Source organism: Achroia grisella, unplaced genomic scaffold (assembly GCF_030625045.1).
Source record: "Achroia grisella isolate CSIRO2021 unplaced genomic scaffold, CSIRO_AGI_Agris_v1 utg1245, whole genome shotgun sequence".
Classification (NCBI taxonomy): domain Eukaryota; kingdom Metazoa; phylum Arthropoda; class Insecta; order Lepidoptera; family Pyralidae; genus Achroia; species Achroia grisella.
The window spans coordinates 1,104,869-1,129,371 of NW_026712606.1; the positions used below are offsets into that span (position 1 = coordinate 1,104,869).

The window sequence follows — 24,503 nt, forward strand, 5'->3', positions numbered from 1 at the left end:
CTAATAAGGCATTTACACGAATACATCTCATACATTAATAGGATATTATACGTATAATTTGTATAAGATAATATTATATGTAGTACTGACATGCGATCATATCTGCATACTATTAGTTGATCGAAAAACATAAAACCTGTACTAAAGCCACCTAAACGGTTTATGTGTAGGTATTTACTTATAATCTATCAACTTAATACGGTCTGTCGTAAAGTAACGTACATATTACAGCAACGACTAATGCTATGAATTTCATGAAACAGAAATAATAATAATCCTGTCCTGGATTAACATTCACACAAAGACATCTAGTCGCAAGTCTTTAGTTGGTCAAGTTCACTGTGCCACGTGGACGAAGTCGAGGTCGTGTCTAAATAAAGCTATATATGTACGTAATAATATAATAGTGATGAAATGAAGTATGGGATAAAGTAAACCACTAGGGAATAGTGCAAATCCACTCTATTGAATGGTTTAAAGGAACAATAAATGAGTACACATAGAAGTATAGTATGCCAAGATTCAACACTAAAATAATTTCAAGCTTTACAGAAATACCGTTATTTATTTGTTAAAAAACCTATAGTTCAAAAGAACTATAGGCAAGAATAATTAACTATGTTCACTCATATTTATAGATCTTTATGTTTTCAATGCAATGGGGTATGGTAATCAAGCATATGGCCAATCTGATGGTAAATGGTTACCGTAACCTATGAACGGGTGAATCCCTATTATTTACGATTAGGAACATACACTTTTAGTTTCCAAATACCAAATGCTTCTAATGACTTTTTTTGGATTATTGTAAACTAAAAATAGATCCACATGAGGGCAATGATACGGCTACACGATGTAAATGTAGGTACAGTTTGATTCTTAGATTATTGACACAAAGTAACCTAAAAATAACTTATATTAATTAGTTTTTTTGAATATGTATGTTAGCATTAAATACACAGAATATTTACCTACAACCCAATATAAAATTACGTAACAACTACCCCTTTTTGAGTTCATGAACCCTTCCGCAATTTCGTCGTGCAACTTTGGTTCGCATTCGCACTCAAGTGTTATTATATGAAGCTTGCCTTTCAACGAGATATAAAGGCTAAAAGCTGTCCCGTAAGTACCGATCATTGAATAGCTTCAGAGTTGAGAGCTCAGGCGCGGCGGACTGAAGCTGAACTCACTTTCAGTTATTCGCGAACAGCGCCCGAGAGAGCGTGCTCATTGTCGTGATGCAAACCATTGCGGCGTTTCGTAAAACTTCGTAACTTTATTTAGTACAATATGTGTAATGTTCAGTTGTATACATTGTTCAATATTTATATATTTTAGTCAGTTGTTGCATTTTATTTTATAAGATGGTTTTATACCGCTCACGTCTTTTTATCTTCAATATATTATTCTTATAGACTAAATAACCATCGATGTGTTATTATTTCTTAGTATTGAGAATATTTAAGTAAGTAAATAGCAATGTATTACCAGGACAGGACAGACAAAATCAATCACATGTTGTACAATATTTCTAATTACATTCATTGATCTTCAGATATATTTACAGTGCCTATGTCTAGACTGTGTTTATCGAATAAAGCTATGCCACCCTTCCTACCTACTTATGTAACTATGCGGCAATGCAGAGTGTTTTTTGTGACTTGTAAATTGTCACAATAGAATCTATTTGATTTGTTTGTAACATCAGTACTTAATATACATAGGATTACGCTTTGTGATGATCTTAATGACATTTCGCTGCTGACATCGTGTAATATTGTATAAGTTTGTGAGCTAAAATAGATTTTATGAGATAAAGTTAATAACGTCATTTATTTATTATAATAAACATATTTTAGTATATAGTTGAACGAAAAGAGACATACTGACTTGCTGACTGACATATCTACGCATAACCTAATCCACTGCGGCAGAAACTTGAAATAGCGAGCAAAGGTTTCTTTTTAATAAAATGCAATGTTATTACACACAGAACACATTAAAATTATTATACCTATCTACTATTTGTTAGCTCTATGGAAATTTAAAATGCGATCACAAATAATAAAAATAACGTATAAGACGAAATAAACTATCTATTGAAGTTAAAAAAGTAATAGTTTTATAGCATTCGTGTTATTGTAATAAAAATATTATATAAACACTCCAATGTCACACATTGCGTGATGTCGAGTATACTGTAACAAATTTTAAGTAAATATAGGAAGTCTTAAGTTACAGTATACTGGTGAAATGTGATGTATTCTATGTAATAAAATCATAAATAAATCATGATTTAATATGCGTCGTATAGTCTTTTACTATATTCGCTTTAATGTAATATTTTGTGTTATACATACACTTCTCCTTGTATTCTTGGCTTTTCATGTTTGTGGTTAATATAATAATATTGAAATATATGCTAATATTCTTCACTCATACATACATATTTCTGAGCTGCTTGAAGTGAGATAATGCTACCAGCTCTCGGAGGGGAGAAATTCTTAGTCAAATCTATTGTGAATAATTTGATGTCTCTCATTCTGTTCATTATCATCTGTGTGCGATATTATAATTTTTACAGATTATTATAAAAGACAGTACATTTTTTATATATTTACAGAAATGTATACAAATTAAATAGGTCACGAGAAAAGTCTATATTTATGTAAAGGATCGTACAATTTCTTATTTAAAAAGCCATATTTGTAATCGCTATCTGTCCGTAATGAAATACTACGCAAGTGCGGAAATTAATATACTTACTTACTTGACTAGAACAATGGTGAAGTGCTCGGCATAAGTATTTTTGTAACCGATTGGGTTTCTTTTGTATTTATCCCATGTAACTTAGCAGGAGTAATGGTCGTCTTTTTTTAATAATATGTACTTTAACATGCCATTTAATTATCGACGTTTAGAATTAAAACTGATTGCTCTGGAGAGTATCAACATCAGTCATCGTCTCACGGAATGTGGTTAACACACTTAACGTGCAAACTTTGACATTATATTTCAAATACAAATTGAAATTAATAAATTAATAGAATTAATTTCACGGTAGACGGCTTAGGAGTATATTTAATTTAACATAAACAGGTAGCATCTGTTTGAAACTTCACGACGTCAGAATAAAGTGAAAAAGTGGTTAATACGAAAAATTATACATATTATTTTACACCCAATTAATACGTCCACCCACATTTACTATTATTCTAAACAAATTCTATATATACTTAATGGGAATAGTCAATGTATTTACGTGTGTTAAGAGTATTTTGTATTTCAATGCAAAGTGCTTTGAGCAATAAAATTGATAGCGTTTATTTTTCTTTTCAACATCTCTTTAATTTTAAGGCTATAGGTATTATTGCTGGGTTTATCCAGCTAATAATATACAATACACAGCAATGCTCAAGGAATATTTTTAATATTTTATTAAGGATCCTAATTATATGTAATTACTACATGTACAATTGTACATATATCTTCATACACATGTATACGTTATAAATGAATAACACACAATTTGTCTGCTTTGTATGAAGTTATGGATTATAGTGATTCTTTGTTAGTGATAATAATCGTAAGGTAATTGTGCAATCATCAGATCAGTTAACTGGATAAGTGCTGGTCTTTCTGAACATAAGAAAAAAGTATTATATGTTATCTAAGTATTCACCCGACGATGTTGTTCCCTATTTAAAACTTTTTTACATTTGTTTACAATTGGTGATGATGATGAATTGAACCGTGACCTGGACGTCTGTAATAGCATAGAAATATCTGGAGCTAATGAATAATATTGCTTTGGTAATACCGTTTATATACCTACTATGTATAAAATGCAAAATAATTTTATTGTAGGTCAATTTTCTTTATATGAATCTTTTGTATGAATTACCGGAAGATGGTGACCGGAAAGTTTACCAATCATAAGATTCTTGGGTCGTCACGATAAATCTATGAATACTGAATGCGTATATGGAAGTATAAAAATTTTGTACAAATACTGAACTTCTTCTTCTATTACAAATTATATAAAACAGTGCTATGTTACTTTCAGTTTTTGGGTTACTTATTTGGGCAGTTTTCATTTTCTAACGAGATTTATTTTATATATTTTTATAGTCATGTTAATAAAACTGGGAAATTCACACAGTATATCTAGTTCCAAGATAAGCAATTGTGTTGTACTAAAAAACTGATAGAAATATTTAAAACATTTATTTTGTAAATACGTACATAAATTACATAGAAAACATCCAGATCATCGCGATCGTCGGAAGTAGGATGATGTGGTGTGCTATACCGAGATTACATTAGCTATAACAATTTTGTTTTGTTGAATGTAATCAATGTATTGTCTTTCTTGATAAGAAAATGTAGTGTGTTACTTAAACATGAACCAGATGCAAGGCGTCACACATGTTTGAGACAATTTATGAAACAAACTTTTTTAATACGGCTGCGTGCAAAAGGCTAATAAATAAGCAGATAGGAAACAATAAGAAGAAACAGTATACACATAGTAATATGGATTGTGAGCAGTTAAAATAAAACTGTAATATCTGTATTTTGATTTGTCTTACATGTTTGTCGTATATTTTTAGATAAAAGACAGTCTTATGTCCGTGCTTCTGGTTCAATACCAAATTTCAAGTAATAACAAGTTACATTCAATCACTTAGTCGCAAAAGGTCACAAGCAGACAGTTAGAATTACTTTCAAATTTGTAATATTAGTATCGATTCAATATATTTCTTAGTTTTAAAAAAATATTTTTACAATAGTTATCAGTTTTACAGAATAATGAAAAGTTACGATGAACCTAGATCCTGTCAAGATGAGCTTTTATGAAAAACTTAATGTTAAATATTTTTCCTGCACAAGTTAGAATGTATTACTATAACCAAAATATGTATATTAATATGATTGACCATAATAATGTATTTTGGCAAAATTACTATGGGTTTGATGATTGGTGTATCTACTTATAATGAGTTGACGTCTACATATACGATATATATATATCTATAAAATATCACTTTCAGACATTTAGCATTGGACTTAAAATTTTGTCGCTTGTGTAAATAATATAATCGCAGGTCAATATGTACTTAAGGGTAATATCAAATATATAAATATACATATAGATAGATATTTGTATTTCATAACGTATTTGTACTGATTTGTATTTATTATACTTGATGCATTTTGAAAACCATCTTTTACTTATATATCTATAGATTTTTCTAAAATGACGAGCTAAATTTTAGTGCCCCTAACTTTGTAATTGTCAAAGTTGGGTTTTATTAAATGCAGTTTAGGTGATTTATTCCCTTGGAAACCGGATATATAGGGTTGACTCACTAAATACACGAAGTGGTTACTCACTAAATGCACTAAATTCAGAAGTCAAGGTGAAGTCAAGATCTTAATATTTCGAGATCATCTTACTGCTGATTTCGCAAGTGCCTAGTAGAAATCTGGTAGCAAATATAATATTGTATGTTTACAACAATATTTTTGCTATTAGCTTACAGGAGTGTATTTTCTTAGAGATTTTTATCTATAGGGGTATTTTATCTATTAGATATTATTTAGCTTGGTTTTTTATGCAAGATGTACCTGTTTATCTGTTATCACTTAAACGAGACCATAACTTACGCATGCGAATATATATATATGATATTACATGCCTACATCATATCAAAGCCTGTACAATTTACTGCGTAACAAAATATATTCTATAAGAAACAGATTGACTAACGTGGTTCCAATAGCCGGAATGACAATATACTAATCATACTAATGGAGTGCACTAAATTACACCAAACAATAACGATATAACATAAACGATCTTTTTTGCGAACGTGACCGACGCTTAATATAAGGAAAAACTTTCTAGAACAACATGTGATGCGGTAATGAAAGACTGTGATATAATAACGTATTAATAAAATGGAAGTGAATCGAGATTGGGATAATCCTCACTCTTCAGAACCTAATAACAATAATTAATCTATTGGATTAGTGACATTAATATTGAAAGGTCGAATTAAGTGGTACAGAAGCCGCTTAATTCGTCTTGTCTAACAAAAAATGTTGTTTACCTATTTTAATATTTCCATTTTTCAATTTATGGTATACATAATACAATTCAATTCATACATACAATAAAAAAATATATAATATTACAATACTGTTTTAAACTTGACGCAGTCGTTATTTATACGTATAATTAGTAAAAATCACGGGATCTTACCACGTTTTATATTTATTTGCTGAGTTCCCGATATTTCGGTAGTGTTTCAACCACCATGATCACGGGTAAACTGGAAAAATCGGGAACTCAGCAAATAAATATAAAACGTGGTAAGATCCCGATGTTTTGGTAATGTTTCAACCACCATGATCACGGGTAAGATCCCGTGATTTTTACTAATTATACGTATAATATTACAATACTGTCATAATAAGTGATAATATTATATTTCATGTAGTATTTGGGAGACATTTCTATAAAAAAATACCCATAGGACAATAACATTTTTTCAAATATTTTTTCTTATCGGCGTTTTCATTATAGTAATTTATAAACCATGGCAATGACTTGCATTTCCATTTCATTCTGTAACAATATACATATTTATCAATGCTAAAACATTTTTTTTATATCGTTACATAATAAAATGGAATGGCAAGCCATTTAATGAAGTGACATTCTTTCTACATACAAAAATAGATACTGCAGTTAGTGGGTAGGTGATATCGCACATGTGCACTTCCAATATTAAGAAGGGTTTGCTTTATACAGTAGTATTGATATTAAGTTTTAATTTAATTGCATGTTAATGACACATGTTGAATTATAGGTAGGTATGAAGGAAGTTGAAATTATTAAACATTAGGTATAAAGCTATAAAATTTAATAAAGGCATGAAAACTATTACGATGCCTCAGATGTTTAACAGCACCTGCATTGCAGTACTATAATATGCCACACTTTTGCTCGCATTATGGTATTAAAGCCAAATATAATAAAGTAGCAGACATGCTAATGTATAATGGTAAATTCAAATGTTTATTGACACTACATCTATATACTGAAGATTTGAAAGAAACTCTCGAAAGTGCTGAATGTGCTTTGAGTCAGCTTGATTCTATTATTATTATTTTCTATGTTATTTTATATAACGTTAACATTAGGGAATATTTAAACATTTATACATTAGTATATTAAAACATTATATTTGTTTAGTTCAACGAACGCAGTATGACTGGAACAAATCCAAATAAGTGAACTTAAATAAGAATTAAAAAATGGTGGAGTTATTTATAAATGTGAAAAGGACCGCGTGACAAAATGTGCAAGAACGTGAACAATGTTGCGTGGGAGACGGAGACGCTGATGGGGACACCGCCTGTCTCCAAATGGGACCGATTTTGTCCCAGGGCAGCACTCTCCCACGTGGGCCTCTTTGTTGCACTCATGTTGTACACCGGTGGTGGAGGATTGGTGAGTATTTTGTATTTTCTTCTAATGGGTGGTACATTCCTCGGCTTCGTTCACAGTACACCTACCTTGGCGGAGCACTACTAGAAGTAATAGGATTATCATGAAATCAGGTAAGTTAGCCTATCATGGCGATAAACCAGGAATTAATTACGATGATTTCCAGAAAAATCACGTTGACGTCACTTGACAGACCAACGCTAGAACAATGGGGCCACAGCTCTCCTTTATCAATAATTCCTTCAGCTCTGTGTAACTTGTATACCTACCTATACCAAAATAAATATGTACTATGTATAATTATTTATTGTTTATGCTATTCCATTTATTGATCAATTGTTACATCAATGCCATAAATATAAATAAATAAATAATAAATATTTATACATTATTATTTTCTCCTATTTAGTCGAATTTACTTGAATATTGCCGTTGTAGTAAAAATAAACTAATTCCGCCCTTAAGTGATTCTGACTGTTCTATTCGATATTAAATTAGCAATATATACTTTTATTAAAAAATAACGTTTTATAATCATATATGATATACATCTATGAAAAATAATCAGTACAGTTCATAATTAAGTGGGTTCCCTTTCCAGCTACGTTAAGTTTTACGTTCAAAATTAATAATGCGCTCTATAGCAATATGTAATCTATATAGAAAATTTTTAATTGTTTTCATTCTTCATTTTAATTAAGTAATGTATCAATAAATTTTATTAGAGGTGTGTACGCTTAGATTTCAACAGCTAAGAAAATTACGATCGATAGAAATATATGGTTTAAAATAGTAATAAAACAAAATTCTAAGTAAATATAATTGTAATTGTTACTTAACAACAATAAATATTTACTTAGTAGCAATATAAGACAAAAAGTAGAATACTAATCGCGTACGACATCACATAACTTAACACTTTCTTACAGTTAAATTAAATATACATTTTCTTATGTTCAGCATTACTTGTGCAATCAAAGTAATTAATGAAAAAGAATATTAAAAATCAATAAACTCTTCTTCATATAGACAAACTGGGCTTTCTTTAATTTTTTCCTCATCAAATATGTCAAAGTTTGTAGTATCTCCTGGTGAACGAATCTTAGGTATAAAAGGTGGATGGACTCGACTATTTAATAAATTGTCCCAGTCTATTTCTCGAAACCATTTATGGTTTTTAAAATCCAAAATACCATCCTTAAGATTACCGTATCGACGAGTTATATCAATTTGAAGAATATGTGAGACTAAATCTTTCAATTCAGTAGAAAAATGTGATGGACAACGGTATTTCCCAGATACAATTTTTTCGTATATTCTCATTGGATCTGAAGCATAAAATGGAGGATGACCAGCACTCATTTCAAAAAGAAGAACACCTAGAGACCACCAATCTACTGACATTCCATAGCCTTTACTAAGTATAATTTCTGGTGCTAGATATTCCGGTGTACCGCAAAGAGTCCAAGTTCTTCCCCGGATCAGTTTGCAGAAACCAAAATCGGTTATTTTGATATAGCCAGTTCTATCTATTAAAATATTTTCTGGTTTTAAGTCACGATATACTAACTCGCAAGCGTGAAGGTATTCTAAAGCTAAAATAACTTGAGCTCCATAAAATTTTGAAGACGACTCTTCAAACTTTCCCATTCTGCGCAGGTGCGAGAACATTTCACCTCCAGGTATAAACGGTAAAATGTAATACAAGTACACATTATCTTTGAAAAAGTATTTCATGAAAACTACGAATGGAAAATTGAGTCCGCTTAAGATTTTTTTTTCATAAAAGCTGTGCTCAATTTGCTTCAGTTTTACAATTTTTTCTTTTTCTAGCATTTTCATAGCATAGTATTTACCACTGTTGATGTGCTTTACTAGATAAACTACACCAAATGCTCCTGTGCCAAGAACTCTGCTCTTTTCAAATTCACTTAATTTATCATTGACTTCTAACTTCTCATTCCAGGACTCAATAAAATCTTGATGAAGTTTACGAAGATATTGGTTATACTGTTCTTGTTTGGTATGAGAATAACCCCCTGGATGAGGGGAATAAATATGACGCCGGATATCATCAACCATTTTGTGTATAACTTACGCTTCGAATGATTTTCAACTAATACATTAAGTATATAAAAACTTAATGTAATTTGTAATACACACAAATAAAATGAATGCTTCCGTTTTATTAATTGAATTGTCTATTTTACAAATGTATTTATATTTATATTCTCCTTCACTCACAAAATATAAATATCAATCATGAATCCACATGAAATTTAGGCAGAATTCGAAAGGAGTTTGTATTATGAAAGGACAAGGTAAAAATATATTCAGACGAATAATTATTTACTATTTATTCACCTAAAACTAAAAACCTTAAAAAATTAAGTATAATAACTCTATATCTCAATCTAGTTATCTCTAATACCTATGGATAGGAACTATGTATATTTGATACTGCTAAGATGGACCTATTAAAATTGTGTATGAATGAATGAATGAATTAAAAATATTTTTGACACTTGAACAGTCACTATAAAACTGTGCTACAAAGATTATAGAAACATGATTCTTTTTATACATTTATTTTTATTTCTAAGGTGATTTTTTTAAAGCATATTTAACTTTAATAGGGCATGTCTAAGTGTACCTATACCCAACAAAATCATACCGAACATACACGGTATTTAGAGATATTAAAGGGTGAATTTGTAAAGAAATTTGAGCTTCTACCAAAGTTTACTAAAACTCCAAATGATTTTGACAGAATCAAGGCAATTGGTAATGGCGCCTATGGTGAAGTTTTTCTAGTTAGAGATAAGAGTACATTCACATATCACGCCATGAAAGTCGTGGAAAAAGGTGTAGTGGTTGAAAGGAAACACGTTAAACATTTGCTGTTAGAAAAGAAAATTCTTCAATGTATTCAATTTCCTTTTGTTGTAACTTTGGATATTGCGTTTAAAGACAACATTTATCTTTATTTTATACTTCCTTATATAATTGGAGGAGAACTCTTCACTTATATACAAAACTATGGAAGCTTATCAGACAATGTAGCCAAATTTTATGCTAGTCAAGTAACGTTGGCGTTAGAGTATTTACATTATTGTGACATTGTGCATCGAGATCTCAAGCCAGAAAATATTTTAGTTGATTCAAATGGTTACATAAAAATTTGCGATTTCGGATTTTGTAAAGTACTGAAGAAAAAAACTTGGACACTATGCGGAACACCAGAATATTTAGCGCCAGAAGTTATAAGATCGAAAGGTTACTCATTTGCTGTTGATTGGTGGGCTTTGGGTATATTAATCTACGAAATGGAGGCTGGACATCCACCTTTTTACTCATCTGACCCTAGTAAGTTATACGAAAAAGTACTTGATGGTATATACAAATGTCCAGATAATATAGGACCTGAATGCAAAAGTTTAATAAAAGGCTTACTACAGGTGGATCCGAACAAAAGAGTTGGATCCCTAAAGGGTGGGGTGTATGATATTAAAAGTCACCCGTGGTTTAAAGATATTTCATGGCAGTCTATATTAAATCAGAGGGTGCAACCACCATTTTTACCCCTATGCCCTGCGCCCGGCGATACAAGTAATTTTCCTGAAATATCACAATCCAAGTTAAAAAGAGCCTCAAAATGTCTTTTTGGGAAAGAGTTTGAAGCATTCTGAAGACTTTTATTCGAAAAGATTTTGTATTATTTAATATATTATCAAACTTAAAATAAATCATGTTTTCACTACTTAGTTCATTAACCAAAAATTAAACACTGTATCGAAAATTCAAAGAAAGTGTACGTGGTAAAAATTAATCATTATAATCAGCCTACAGCCAGCCTGCTAAAAATACGTATAATATTGATGGAATTTGGTATTTGATTAAGGAAAGAAATTAAATTCTATCTATATATAATATATACAAATTATATATTAAGATTATTCATATTGTAATAAATTATGTTAGCAATTAAAAATCATGTAGATGATATTATGTAGGTATATCATTTTTTATATCGTCGAAAGTAAGAGCTAATTCAAATTCGTTGTATTTCGTACTACAAGAACTAAACCTGTCCGAAAGACATATAAATATAATATTTAATATTTTATTCTATCTACTATTAACGCCTCCTTGGTTCGTTTTGTTATTTGTTTGTAATTTTTAATTACAATTAGACTCTGTGGCCGTTAGTATTCTTGATAGCTTTATTGTTCTTAGTCAATTTAATTTTTCCTCTTTTCTATAGTATTTCTCTTAATTTTTAGTAGTATTCATGGTGAATAAAGTGTTGTAAAAGAAAAATAGTATAGTAGTGTTGTAAATATAATTAAAAACCAAAATGATGAATATGAGTATACCTAACATAATCACGATATCTATTCAGTCTGTAAAAGATTTATGGTAAAAGGACAATAAAAGCTTATCTAATATTTATAATGACTTTTGATAAAAGCCAATCAAAACCAAACTTATATTCGTATGAGTTGCATGTAAATCACAGACGATACCTTGATGTATTAAAACAAGACTTTATTAAGAATTATACAAATCCGACGGTGTATTTAAAATCAGTAGACGATTTTGACTCCATCTATACATTAGGAAGTGGGTCATTCGGGACGGTTTTTCTTGTCCGTGATAAAATTACTTTTGTATACCATGCTATGAAAGCGATTGAAAAAAGCGCTGTAATAAAAAAGAAAGGTCTTAAACAGGTGCTTCTGGAAAAGAGAATTTTACAGAGTGTAAATTTTAATTTTGTGATTTCCCTAGATTTTTGTTGCAAGGATAATTTGTATGTATACTTTTTACTATCATTTGAAGGCGGCGGCGAATTGTTTACTTTGATAAGGAAATTAAGAGTCTTATCGGAATCAATGGCACAATTTTATACTGCGCAAATAGTATTAGCATTAGAATATTTACATCATTGCTCTGTAATACATCGTGACGTAAAACCAGAGAATATTTTGATTAATGAATCAGGTTATATTAAAACGATTTGGGACCATATGAACTTGGTACACCGGAATATTTAGAACCTGAAATAGTAATGTCGAAAGGCTATTCATATCCTGTAGACTGGTGGGCATTAGGTGTTCTTATATATGAAATGAACGCTGGTTATCCCCCTTTTTACAGTTCACATACTATGAAGTTGTACGAGAAAGTACTCGCAGGGCATTTTAAAACACCAGATACAATGACACCACAATGCAAATCTTTGGTTAAAGGTTTGTTAGAAGTAGATCCAACAAAGCGTCTAGGGTCTCTTAAAGCAGGAGTATATTATATTAAAGGTCACATATGGTTTAATGATATTAATTGGTATGCAATACTACATCATAAGATGACTCCGCCTTATATTCCAATGTTTAAAAATTCTGGAGATGTCGAAAATTTTAAAGAGACAAATGATGTTAAGTTAAAAAGAGCTGATTATTGTTTATTTGAAAAGGAGTTTGAGAATTTTTAAGTTTATATTTGATTAACATAATTATGTACAGTTTTAGGGATACGTATCAATGTTTTAAATATATTTTTATATATTATTAATAGAGAGTAGAATACACGTACAGACAAGTAAGAAGATAAAGTTATCATGGTATATTTGTTTTTAATTTATTTATAACAATGTTAATATATTGAAATACTAATTATTTGTTGTTATAAAGGTCTTTAGAGCATTGGAATATCCAGCGGAACTGGAAAAACAAGAGTATCATCGGGAACGTTTACTAACGGAGCGATGGAATCTAATAAAATTCGTATCTGAGTACAATAATAATGGAAGCGAAAGCGGTATGGAAAAACTGCTAAGTGATCAGTTGGCTGTATATGAGAAGGTTAGAGTCTGTTCGTAATTACAATGACTAAATTTTATTTAGGATTTATTGTATAGATATTGGAATTTGATATTTTTATACAACTATAATTTTACTGTATGGACTGCGAAATGCTTGCTATCTCTGGGACGTGGAGAAAAAATGCACAACAAAGTTACGCAATAGAGCAAAATGTAGTCCATTTTGCTTTCTAAGGATTACCGTATAAAAATAAAGGCGCACAATAAAATAATGCGCCGTTTTGTGGTTATTCCTGTTATTTCACATAATCCATCTATCAAGTACTTGAAAACATATTAATATTATTTGTTCTAAGTATCTGTGAATATCTTAATTATGATTAGTACTTCTTATTATTATATAAATTGTTTACAGAAAATATTTTATTTAGCTTATATATATATAATAAAACATTGTGTTTGTTAAATACAATAATATTTTTTAAGGTTTTAGAAGAAGCATCTTCGAGTGGTCTGGCATTAGAAGTCGAAAATAATTTCCCTCCTTCAGAAGAAAAGTGGAGTATATTGCAAGCAGTGTTCTTTTCATCAACTGTGCTCACCACAATAGGTGTGTACAAACATGTAAGCATGGATACGAGTATATTACACATGTTTAATTGATGACCTGTACGTGGTATTATAATTTTTTTAACAGATAAAATACGTATTGAATCCATACGTTATACATAAAATAGTAAAAAGGTCAGTAGGAGTTCGTATCTTGTATATTGAATATTTTACTACAAGCCTCCTTGCACCATAAATGATGGTCGGAGAATTTTAAAGTAAAGTACATGCAGCAGTAACGTCCTCTTGACGGAATGGTGTCTGTAAAGTATAACTATCAATGCATAGCATCTATAATGGTATTTATTAGTGCTTAAATAACCTGCAGGTTCAAATTTATTTACAATTAAAATATTTTTTTGTGTTATTGGAATAACAAACCCACCTCATGATAAGTGGTAATCGTGCCCATATACATTAACGACCCTACGTATATCACGTTCATGATACGATACATGCGTTGCTATTTCGGAGGACCATAAGTCGTGTTGGTAAGACTATCACGCATCTTATCCTGTAATTTCATAGAAAATTGCTTGACGGCTGAAATAGGTATGAGTGAAATACCCAAGCAGACGACTTTTAGCATATTATCTTATCTGTGATACATGTAATGTATATATACATTCATGTATTAAAAATATTATTATCATCTGTAATAACTTCAAACCACAATTTTTTTTTCAGGTTATGGAAACATAGTCCCAGAGACATTCTGGGGCAGATTATTTTGTATTGCATACGCATTGATTGGAATCCCATTAACATTAACAGTAATTGCAGACTTGGGAAGAGTTTTTGCAACAGTCGTTTCTATTATTGCGAAACAATTGCCCGCTATGCCTAGTAAGTGAATATTAAATAAATTCTAGAAGTATTTTTATTCCAAACATTTTCGACCTTCGCTCTCATCGATACTAATTTTGTTTGCTTACAGAATGTTGCAAACGAGTATCGGAGGCAAATCCAGCGGGACAGCGATCTCTTTATGCTCTTGGCGCAGTGGGATTTCTATTCGTTTATTTGTCTGCTGGTGCCGGCTTGTTTAAGATGTGGGAAGACGATTGGACTTTCTATGATGGATTTTACTTTTGTTTTATTACTATGACTACCATAGGATTTGGAGATCTTGTCCCTAGTAAGGTTCAAATAGATAATAAATTATATATTAATTATAAAATGGTGGCCACATTTTTTATACTTATTATAAGTAAATCATAAGTGATATAATATTCGTGCAAGGAATTGCATGCTATTATTCTGATTAAAATTATTGAAACTGTTATACACGTAACATATACATGTATCGTATATGTTACGTGTATAACAGCTTACTAATACATAATATTGTAATAGTATTCACATTTTCTTCGGCATAATACAATTTTCATTAGATATAAACGTACCTAAATTATTAAATAAAAACTATCATTAACCGTTCCAAAATCTGTTCTTTTATTTTGTTTCCACCTTTACAATTATGATTAAAAATATTTTTATAGTCCATACTCGCATGTGATCTGTATAACTGAGATCAATAATACGAGAACGTAGTCACGTAATCTTGAAGACGGAAACGTCAGTAAAACCGAAAAAAAAATATTTATAATAATGTCATATTTAATTTACAGAAAGGCCAAAATATATGCTACTATGCACACTTTATATACTTATTGGTTTGGCGCTGACCTCAACTATAATAGAGTTGGTGCGAAGGCAGTATGCGAGATCTTGGCAACAACTACGAGCTCTGTCAGGGCCGTTAGCAGACACTCTAAGAAGACTAGGCGACGCCGGTAGAGGAGTGGATGTGTCTGCTCTTCATAGTGACCTTCGTAAAGTACTGACAGTGGTAAGTTACATGTCAATTATATTCGGTTAAGGTCAGTATAATAACATTGTTGAACTTAGATGGATTATCTTAAACTTATCACGATAAGAAAGTCTAGCCAATTAATAATGAACACAATTATAGTGCTTGTGTAGCTGTAAGGACATTAATTAACGAATTATTTGTTTAATTAAAATGTCCTATCAGAATAAATGTTTTTTTATTTAAATCGAATTATGATTTTTAGAACTAATAATCATTCGTTTCCAATAGTTAAAATTTATCTAAACAGGACTAAATGTTCAGTATGTTTCTATTTTTACTGCACCAATATGTATATGCGGTACTGTTAGTACGAATGGTTGCATGTGTCGGTTCGATATAAAAGCTTTAATACCAAGATCTGTAGATTGTGATGACAGGCATCCGATGAAACAGTAAACAAATATCATTTGCACGTGTTAATGACTAATAGGTATGTTGTTTATATTATATGTATGTTGATGTAATTTGTGTAGTCGTGTCTGGTAGTTTTGAAATTATTGTGACTTTGTCTTACATTTATTATGAATTAGTAACTAAATGTAAAAATAGAAAAAACAACATCATTTCGATAGACCACTTCTAATTTGAATTAGGGTTAATGAAGTGAAATCTATGAAGCTAATTACTATGAGTTGCTGTATGTGGACTTTGATTTACTTCATGGTGAATAGTCACTTAAATTTGGTTCCTATATACATACGTCATACGAGGGGAGTGGGTTCTAGCTAAGCTAGTGATCTAATTTATGGTTATGCCTAGATATTATTCTAATATTTAACATTATTATTGCTATACTTAAATGTGCAATAGTAAGACAAGTCAGTCATTTTAACGTTATAATTAATTATTAATTTCCATCTATGAATGCAACGCCTCAGGATGTGAACAAAGGAGTCAGATGTCTGAGTCCATTGAAAAAAATTCAAATTAAGCCGGCGGCAACGCCAGTTGTGAGTACTAGTACAGAAGGAAAAACGTTTATGCTTTTAGCTTCTCAATAAATCGAGCAACAGTTCCTGCGCTTTCTCGAATTTTACGTTTTAGTATCTGATTCATACTTAGTAGTTTGTACCTAATATGCATTATATATTAGTAGTCTTAAATAGGGTTGGTAGTCACTGCTCCATATATAGCTTATTTTACATAAACTTGAATTTTACACTATTGTATATATTGATTCTGGTTTTCTTTCAGTTTATTGAACATAGAACTTTTCTATATGTCATGTTTTATATAAGTTCATATATAAAATATACATAGGTGATGGGAATTTCTTTATATAAAAGTATGATTAATATTATAAAAATATAGTATGACTAACACTGAACTTTATTGCATTATAAATAAGATTTATTTTATTTAGTGATATTTGCAGTATACAAGAAAATTGTTTTCACGGAATGGCGTTACTCAGAATTGGCTTCCGAGGCGACAGTAAGTCGGTTGTAGCGATTTTACTATCCTTGACCTCAAAAGATTAATCGATGTCATTGGACATTAGAAAAGTAATATAAAAGAAATAATAAATGATTACTTTAACATTTTGCTAAAGTATAAAGAATAAAATTAGTTGTGCAGATTATTTTATTGATGACAAAATAAATTAATTTTCAAAATATTTTAATTTAAGTAACGAAATTGATTCAAAATAAATACTACAAAAATATGTAAAGTGTGAAATAGCTAATTATATAAATAACCTAAGGTTTTTATTCAAACTGATTAGTTTCTACAATTGTGTGATAATATATTACTATTTTTACAATAAATACAACTTAATATTCAATTGCAAAGCTGTCAAATAAAATCTTTAATCACAAAGTCATGTTGATATTTTTAACTTGTTTCAAATGACAATGAGCCGTGGTTGTCTCACATAACAACATTTCCAATTATCTTGTTTCTAAAAATACCAACAGCTTCATTAAAATAATGGTCGGTTCTGTATCTACTGGTGATGTTTGCATAGGTCGGTTTGAGGCCGAATGTTTCAATGTCGCAATAGCTACCCTTTTAGTTTTAGTACCCAATAAACTGCTCTGAACGGATCGCTAATGCTTGCTTTATTTCGTAATGTTTATATTTTAAGGAAAAAATAGGTGGGCTGCTTAATTGACCTTACATCAATAAATATTATAGAAACCAATGCACATTTTTTCAATATCTATTGTCGACCTCCATAGCTTATGCAATTATTACCCATTGCATTACCTAAAAGAGATGTGTCTCTTTTAGGTAATGCCAGAGCTGTGGCTCTGTATAGTCCATTCATTGACGGATTCATCATTGTTATAATACAAAAACTTTGTTACCATACTTTTGCGAACAATTGACCACTAACCAAGCGATTGGATCTTTTATTTGGAGTGACACGACATCAGAAGGCGAAAAAGTAATGACATAATATATATTCTTATTCTGTAATTACATAGAAATAAATCTGATTTTATACGTCAGTAGTTAGAAAATTCTTGTTTAAAATGCTTGAGTAGGTATGAAACTAAAACTAAAGCTTCCCATTTTTCTTTCTGTATTTTAAAACTTTGTATATTATTACAAACGCAAGCTTACAACATTATTTAAACCACTAAGCTTTTGTAAAATATTATCTTACAAATCACTGTTTATAAAACGCCAAGTCAATAGTCTTATAACTGAGTTATATTTTCTGCTATAATGTATTTTTGTTACTTTATATTGATGGTTCTTGGTGTGTAATATTATTATACTTTGAATATGATGTATAATAGAACAGCCGTGTTACTGTATGTTTTAAAATTTTACAGTCAATAAGATGAATGGTGTATTTTTATAAGTTTCCGATCTAGTGGCAATAAAATGCCAGTGCGTCAGCGATTCTACGGCCTTCATTGAGATTTCATTGGAATCATTATTAGAGACGTGTTCTTATTCTGAAGTCATTAAATATTATTAAATAATTTTGTCATTTCTCAAAAACATTTTAATTACAAATGATGGTGTGAATTAATGGGAATTCTTATTGTAGAATAAGAATTACCATTCAGTCAGTAGTGACGGATAGCTAATTATTTTCAGCCGATAAAACAAAACAACACATACCTAAGCTTACTTAGTAGGTACTGAATGCATAAGGTGCGCCATGAGTAGTCATAATAGCATAATCTATAATGTCCATGGTGTTATTCAGATTTATAGACGATTGCTGTTATTTTCCGTATATAGGCCATGGGCCGTTCATTGTCTATCCGCAGTAGTACATATGAACTCATACATATAATATTCTAGCGACCCGTACCTGCTTCACACGGATGCATTACAAATCTTTGACTTTCTTGGCTTGTTCTATACTATATCACACATACATGTAAATCATAACAAAAACGCATTGAATATCTTTACTTATTGGTGAAAATTGCATCAAAACCCGTTTCGTGATATTAAATATTTGACGACCTCGTTGGTCTAGCGGTCAAGCACACCGCTTTACGACCGATGGTCGCGGGTTCGATTCCTCGCACAGCACAAACATTTGTATCCATGAGTATGATTGTTTGTATCGGTCTGGGTGTTTTCTATGTATAATATGTATGTATTTACAAAAAAAATATCTATGTATATATGTATCAGTTATCTAGTACCCATAACACAAGCTCTAGCAAGCTTAACTTGGGTCTAGATGGCTCTGTGTGAATTGTCCTGAGATTATTATTATTAAATATATAAGCGAACAAACAGCGGCGGCGATGTTTTATACTATGTAAAGCTACTGACTACTACTGAATCAGATTATTTGTGTAAGAAGGGCAATCGAAAGCAGCTCCTACCAGTTATAAATATACATCCATGAGTAATATGCAACTTCTCAGTTATTCAATATCGAAGGTACTTAGATATCTACTGTTTATGAACCTCTCTGAACGGATGCATGACGAATATAAATTAGTTCTTCTTTTTTTTAAAAAAAAACTAAGACAGCTTTTATTTATTCGCCTTTAAACTAAAATCGTGTGTTCATATATATTAGGCAGATATTTTTCATTCATAGTTGCATTCGAATTGAAATAAATATAAAAATATGTCACTTTGTATTTTAAAAGCCAAATTCATACAGAATTTATATAGAAGTGGATATATAAAACAATGTTAGACTATGGTGTTTCAATATAGTCATATATATTTACATTTGTGATATTCTTGATACGATTAAATATAATTATCGAAAATTCTTCAGTTTGTTTTTTATTTTTATTTCATATGTTAAATTTATTGTACATGAACATGCAGAACCTTGTCTCCTGAAAAACACTTTATTTTATTACTAATTTAACTGCTTCTTGGAAAATAATAATTTATGCTCGAAAAGCTAGTACTAAAATATGGTAAGAATTACGTACAGTCGAGTATTAGTTTTTTTTATTTGACCTGAATGTGTATTAGTTAATGTTCATGCCAAGAATCCAAGTCACGTCATGCCTACGACGCGTTAACTTTGCGGTGTAACTCACGAACTGCCTTCTTCTATAAGAAAAGGTTACGCAATATTTTTCTTTCAGGTCAATGAATATCTTCTTTTTACTGTGCCTAGATCTTATAGCATTAGCATATACTAATATGAATGTATGGGTGAATGAATAGATGTTTGTTACTATTTGACGCAAAAACCGTAAACCGATTCGACTGAAATATATCACATTCTTGAAACATAAGATCGTATTCTCGATTAGGGTAATAAATAGGATACCGAATTAACATAAAAAAGTTTTTGTTATGCAAAGAAATTACCAGTTGCAATTATCTAGACAATTTCAGGCGGGTCGTATAAATAATGGATACTGTATTAAAAAGCAAAAGAGTAAGATCCAAGAAATGTTTTTTGTATATCGTAACAAGATAGTTTTGGTAGAGATGTTATGTATGAAATTCTAGTATCTATTAACTTACACCTACGTAAAAGTGAACATACCATTATATTGATAGATAGCAAAAGCTCTAGCGTGAAAGGAAATTTATTGTACAAAATATAGTATTGTTGTAACATAATCTCTCTCAGCTATAAGATAAATTATTGATGAATGGAGGGTCTATCGTAGAAAGGTACAATAGATCAGACAATCGCTCACTATCCGACTTATTTATAAATATTATAGAGAAAGAGTAGCATTCAGTATGACAAAACGTTCTAAAAATACGACGTATTTGACTGACACTTCGCTTATTTTTATTACTTTATTTCTCTGAGAGCGCGTTTCGATTCAAAGTTAGATTTTTCAATATGAATTGATAATGAATAGTAATGTTATTCAGGATGCAATGGATAAAATATATTTCATATAAGCATTTAAATGAAGACATTAAACATTTCGTAATGAATTTAATTAAATTCTTTTTTTAAATTGTGTTTGAAATTCGGAGCAAAACAAATTTTATTAAATTGTATTATAAAATAAGTAAAATTAAAAAAATATATTTAATATAAAATTCTCTTGTACTGTAGATGTGATAAATTTAAAAGCAAAAATTTAGGTTAAAATTTTGTTTTAAAAAGCTGCATCTAGTTGAAGGTGATATATTCATATCAACTGAAATTAGCGAAACGGTTTAGACGGGTGTGACAAAATTTAAGAATACCTCTCAATTGAAATAAGGTGTAAATTTATGGCAATAGTAATTAATATTATATGAATACATTTATTTTATTCCAGGTTACTATGCCGCGATTAAATGCTGGGAAAGATGGACTCACTGACAAGCGTCAATTGGAATGGGAGGCTGCTGTTGAAGCGGTCATTAGGGATATCACGGCGCCGACACCAGAAAAGAAGCCGCCGATTGTACAGATAGTAATATACGAATCATCAGTCTAGTACCTTCAATAATGTATTCAATAGATAAATTGGTACTAAGACAAGCTACGTGTACCTAAACAAAAATAGGTCTTCCTGGTACATGTACCTTGTAATGAGCATTTGCCTTGAAACTAGCAAAATATCGAATTGAAATACATATAAAAAATCTTTTTTTTTTATTTCACAGATATATAAGTTGCTTAAAATATATTTAGATGTATAAATTTCTGCACAGATGAGAAAATACTTTGTTGTACTTTTTGTTCGTCAAAATAGAATGCATTGTGCATGCAGGTCTGCCGTACTAGCCTGGCGAATACAACGAGGAATATCTTTGAACCAACCAACCAACTTTCTTTTATTATGATTATGTTTTGTACAAAATATGAATACTAATTCATTTCTACTCATTATATATTTCTCCTAATTATAGTTAATGAAGGCAAAATTTACTAAACTAAATTATCGTCACATCGTCACATACTTTTGTAATGGGATTCGATCACGGGCTCATTCGCTGGCGTGACATTCAGAGATTACCTACGCATTAGAGCCTCAAAGTTCAAGGTTGACTTGCTTCATTTCATTCTACTGCATTGCTGTTTAAAATAGTATAGGTATACCTATGTTTAACGTTGCGTTAAATACGTAAACTGAAAAGACAATTAGTTAAACAGTGTGGCATGTGGCTCGCGTGCCAAATTCAGAAAAAGATGTGACTCGCGTTTGTTTGTGTTATATTGAACGTTTCTAATGAAGACATCTGATTCCGCGACGTATTGTCTAGACGCAGCAAGTAGTAACTTTATTAGTTTAAGGTATTTTCGTCCACTGTTTCGAGCGAAAAAATACATGTGGACATGGAACGATTGTGAGTATTGTACGTTTAGGTAATTAATGTTATTTTATAGTATTTTCACGATTACTTTTCTACTATTGCTATTGCAATGCACATTTCGAATATCTACATATTTCACTATTATTGTATATTCGAGAATATAAAAAATGTATATTATTATTTGTGCACAAAATAAAGCTGTATATACTTTTTTTGCCTAATGGCTACATCCTATTTGTATACACTTATGTACTTTTCTATTTATCCATTGTGTAAACACTAAGAGTTGAGTTTTGATGGCGTGGACAGTAAGAAAAGACATTATTTGCCTGAACAAAATTACCGCTAATAAAATTATGAAAAAGAATAATGTCTGAGTATTGAATGGTCATTGTAATGTGTTAGAGTTTTGTTAAAAAAAAACATTATATTGCATTTCGTAAATATGTCTTTTATTTTCCTTGATTTAATTAACTTCGACAGCCTCGGTGGTCTAGTGGTGTAGCACACCGCTTTACTATCCGATGATGGGTGGGTTCGATTCCTCGCACAGTACAAACATTTGTATTCATGAGTATGATTGTTGTATGGATCTGGGTGTTTTCTATGTATAATACGTATTTATTTAAAAAAAAATGTATCCATGTATTTATATCAGTTGTCTAGTACCCATAACACAAGCTCTGCTTTGCTTGGGACTACATGGCGCTGTATGAATTGTCCTGAAATATTGTTATTATTACTTCTACATGTAACTTCCTAACGTATTACCTAGAGTCACTTTAGCGTTGTCTTATGTAATATTCCTGTGTATATATCGCACAAGGTTCAAAAGTAGTAGAAGGATTAAAATTATACCATACCATAAATACAGGAATAGAAATAGGTAAATAACAATATTTAACTTTGGTCTAACTTTGATACTACTGATAATATTACTAAGTTCTAAATTTTATAATATTGCTGAACCGCATACCTCAAAATGTGCCATATGTGATTACAAGTGAGGAATATACATCTATTTACACATAATATCTAAAGTTATATTAAAAGAAATAGATTACTTACGTATAGTTCGATTCTACAAAAAAAAATAATATATATGTCTCGATCTGTGTGTGATTTATATCGCAAATATTTAAATTTGTACTCAACTATATATTAAAAAAAAGTAAATTTAGGATTTAATTTGGGAATAATCTACAATCGGTAATTCACTCTTGTCAATTTGTTGTATCCTTGATCTATTTGGTTTCCGTACGATCACTTCGTGGGCTAGTTGCGGTTTTCAATCTTGTGCCGTTTCGATTTTATAGTGTAATAAAATATATCCCAGTGTTTGTATAATTCATAATTTATAGAGTAAACAAGAGCAGTTTGCAACCAGGCGGATTAATGGGCACAGGATCAACCTCGTGTAGGTGTACAACATGATCATAATTTAAAGCTTTACGATCTGTTGCTTTGAGTAGTTAACAGATGATTATGATGTTGATCGATAGTTTGTTTATACCTATTATACATTTAATGGTATATATGTTGTACTAGTTATTATATGAGATTTATTCAAAAACTAGGATTCCAAATACGTACTATTTTACTATTAAAAATCTTAGCATAACTAGTACAGATACCAAGAGTAACAATTGTTTAATTGAAACTCATTTTAATTCTTTGTGACAATTATTCAGTATGATCAAAATTAATAAGAATTATTTCCTGGACATCATGAGAGGTATCTTTTTAGTCGATTTTAGAGGACAGAAAGTTATCACATCCACGATACTAGAGAAGAAAAAAATTATGGCATATAGTCAGCAAATATAACAATTTTACCAAACATATACGCAGATAGATGATTCAGTGTCTTATTATTGATCATAAAATCTCTAGTTAATCATATCTCATGTCAAGATTTTATGGGAATAGTAATTATCGTAAAATCTGGTCATGGAATATCATAGATATTACAAGAAAAACACAGAATAGCGTTCAGAAAATATTTA

The 24,503-nt window shown here is 30.4% G+C and overlaps 3 protein-coding genes and 1 pseudogene across 7 annotated transcripts; 3 read left to right on the plus strand and 1 right to left on the minus strand.

Moving 5' to 3' along the window:
* Positions 1–1,191: 1,191 nt before the first annotated feature.
* LOC131854863 (TWiK family of potassium channels protein 7) lies at positions 1,192–22,127 on the plus strand. Of its 5 annotated transcripts, none has more exons than XM_059206041.1 (8): positions 1,192–1,468; positions 7,268–7,525; positions 13,216–13,386; positions 13,833–13,956; positions 14,643–14,801; positions 14,893–15,093; positions 15,587–15,807; positions 21,516–22,127. In XM_059206041.1, the coding sequence occupies exons 2-8, from the start codon at positions 7,373–7,375 to the stop codon at positions 21,675–21,677; spliced, it is 1,191 nt and encodes a 396-aa protein (XP_059062024.1). In that variant the 5' UTR covers positions 1,192–1,468; positions 7,268–7,372; the 3' UTR covers positions 21,678–22,127. The 5 variants fall into 5 exon arrangements, with proteins under 5 accessions (XP_059062024.1, XP_059062025.1, XP_059062026.1 ...); XM_059206042.1 differs by having other exon boundaries at positions 1,192–1,340; XM_059206043.1 differs by having other exon boundaries at positions 1,209–1,273.
* LOC131854864 (cAMP-dependent protein kinase catalytic subunit alpha-like) lies at positions 8,426–9,688 on the minus strand. Its single transcript, XM_059206047.1, has one exon. It carries the CDS (start codon positions 9,602–9,604, stop codon positions 8,522–8,524), a length of 1,083 nt encoding a protein of 360 aa, XP_059062030.1. The 5' UTR covers positions 9,605–9,688; the 3' UTR covers positions 8,426–8,521.
* On the plus strand, positions 10,081–11,332 carry LOC131854865 (cAMP-dependent protein kinase catalytic subunit 1-like). The gene has a single exon (XM_059206048.1). The coding sequence runs from the start codon at positions 10,162–10,164 to the stop codon at positions 11,209–11,211; it is 1,050 nt and encodes a 349-aa protein (XP_059062031.1). The 5' UTR covers positions 10,081–10,161; the 3' UTR covers positions 11,212–11,332.
* LOC131854866 (cAMP-dependent protein kinase catalytic subunit beta-like) lies at positions 11,950–13,048 on the plus strand (annotated as a pseudogene).
* Positions 22,128–24,503: the final 2,376 nt, after the last annotated feature.

Coding starts and splice junctions, on each gene's coding strand:
- LOC131854864 (XM_059206047.1), bottom strand. CDS start 9,604: ATGGTTGATGATATCCGGCGTCATATTTATTCCCCTCATCCAGGGGGT.
- LOC131854865 (XM_059206048.1), top strand. CDS start 10,162: ATGTCTAAGTGTACCTATACCCAACAAAATCATACCGAACATACACGG.
- LOC131854863 (XM_059206041.1), top strand. CDS start 7,373: ATGTGCAAGAACGTGAACAATGTTGCGTGGGAGACGGAGACGCTGATG. Junction 13,957..14,642: donor AACTGTGCTCACCACAATAG/GTGTGTACAAAC, acceptor TTTTTTTTTCAG/GTTATGGAAACATAGTCCCA. Junction 14,802..14,892: donor ACAATTGCCCGCTATGCCTA/GTAAGTGAATAT, acceptor GTTTGCTTACAG/AATGTTGCAAACGAGTATCG.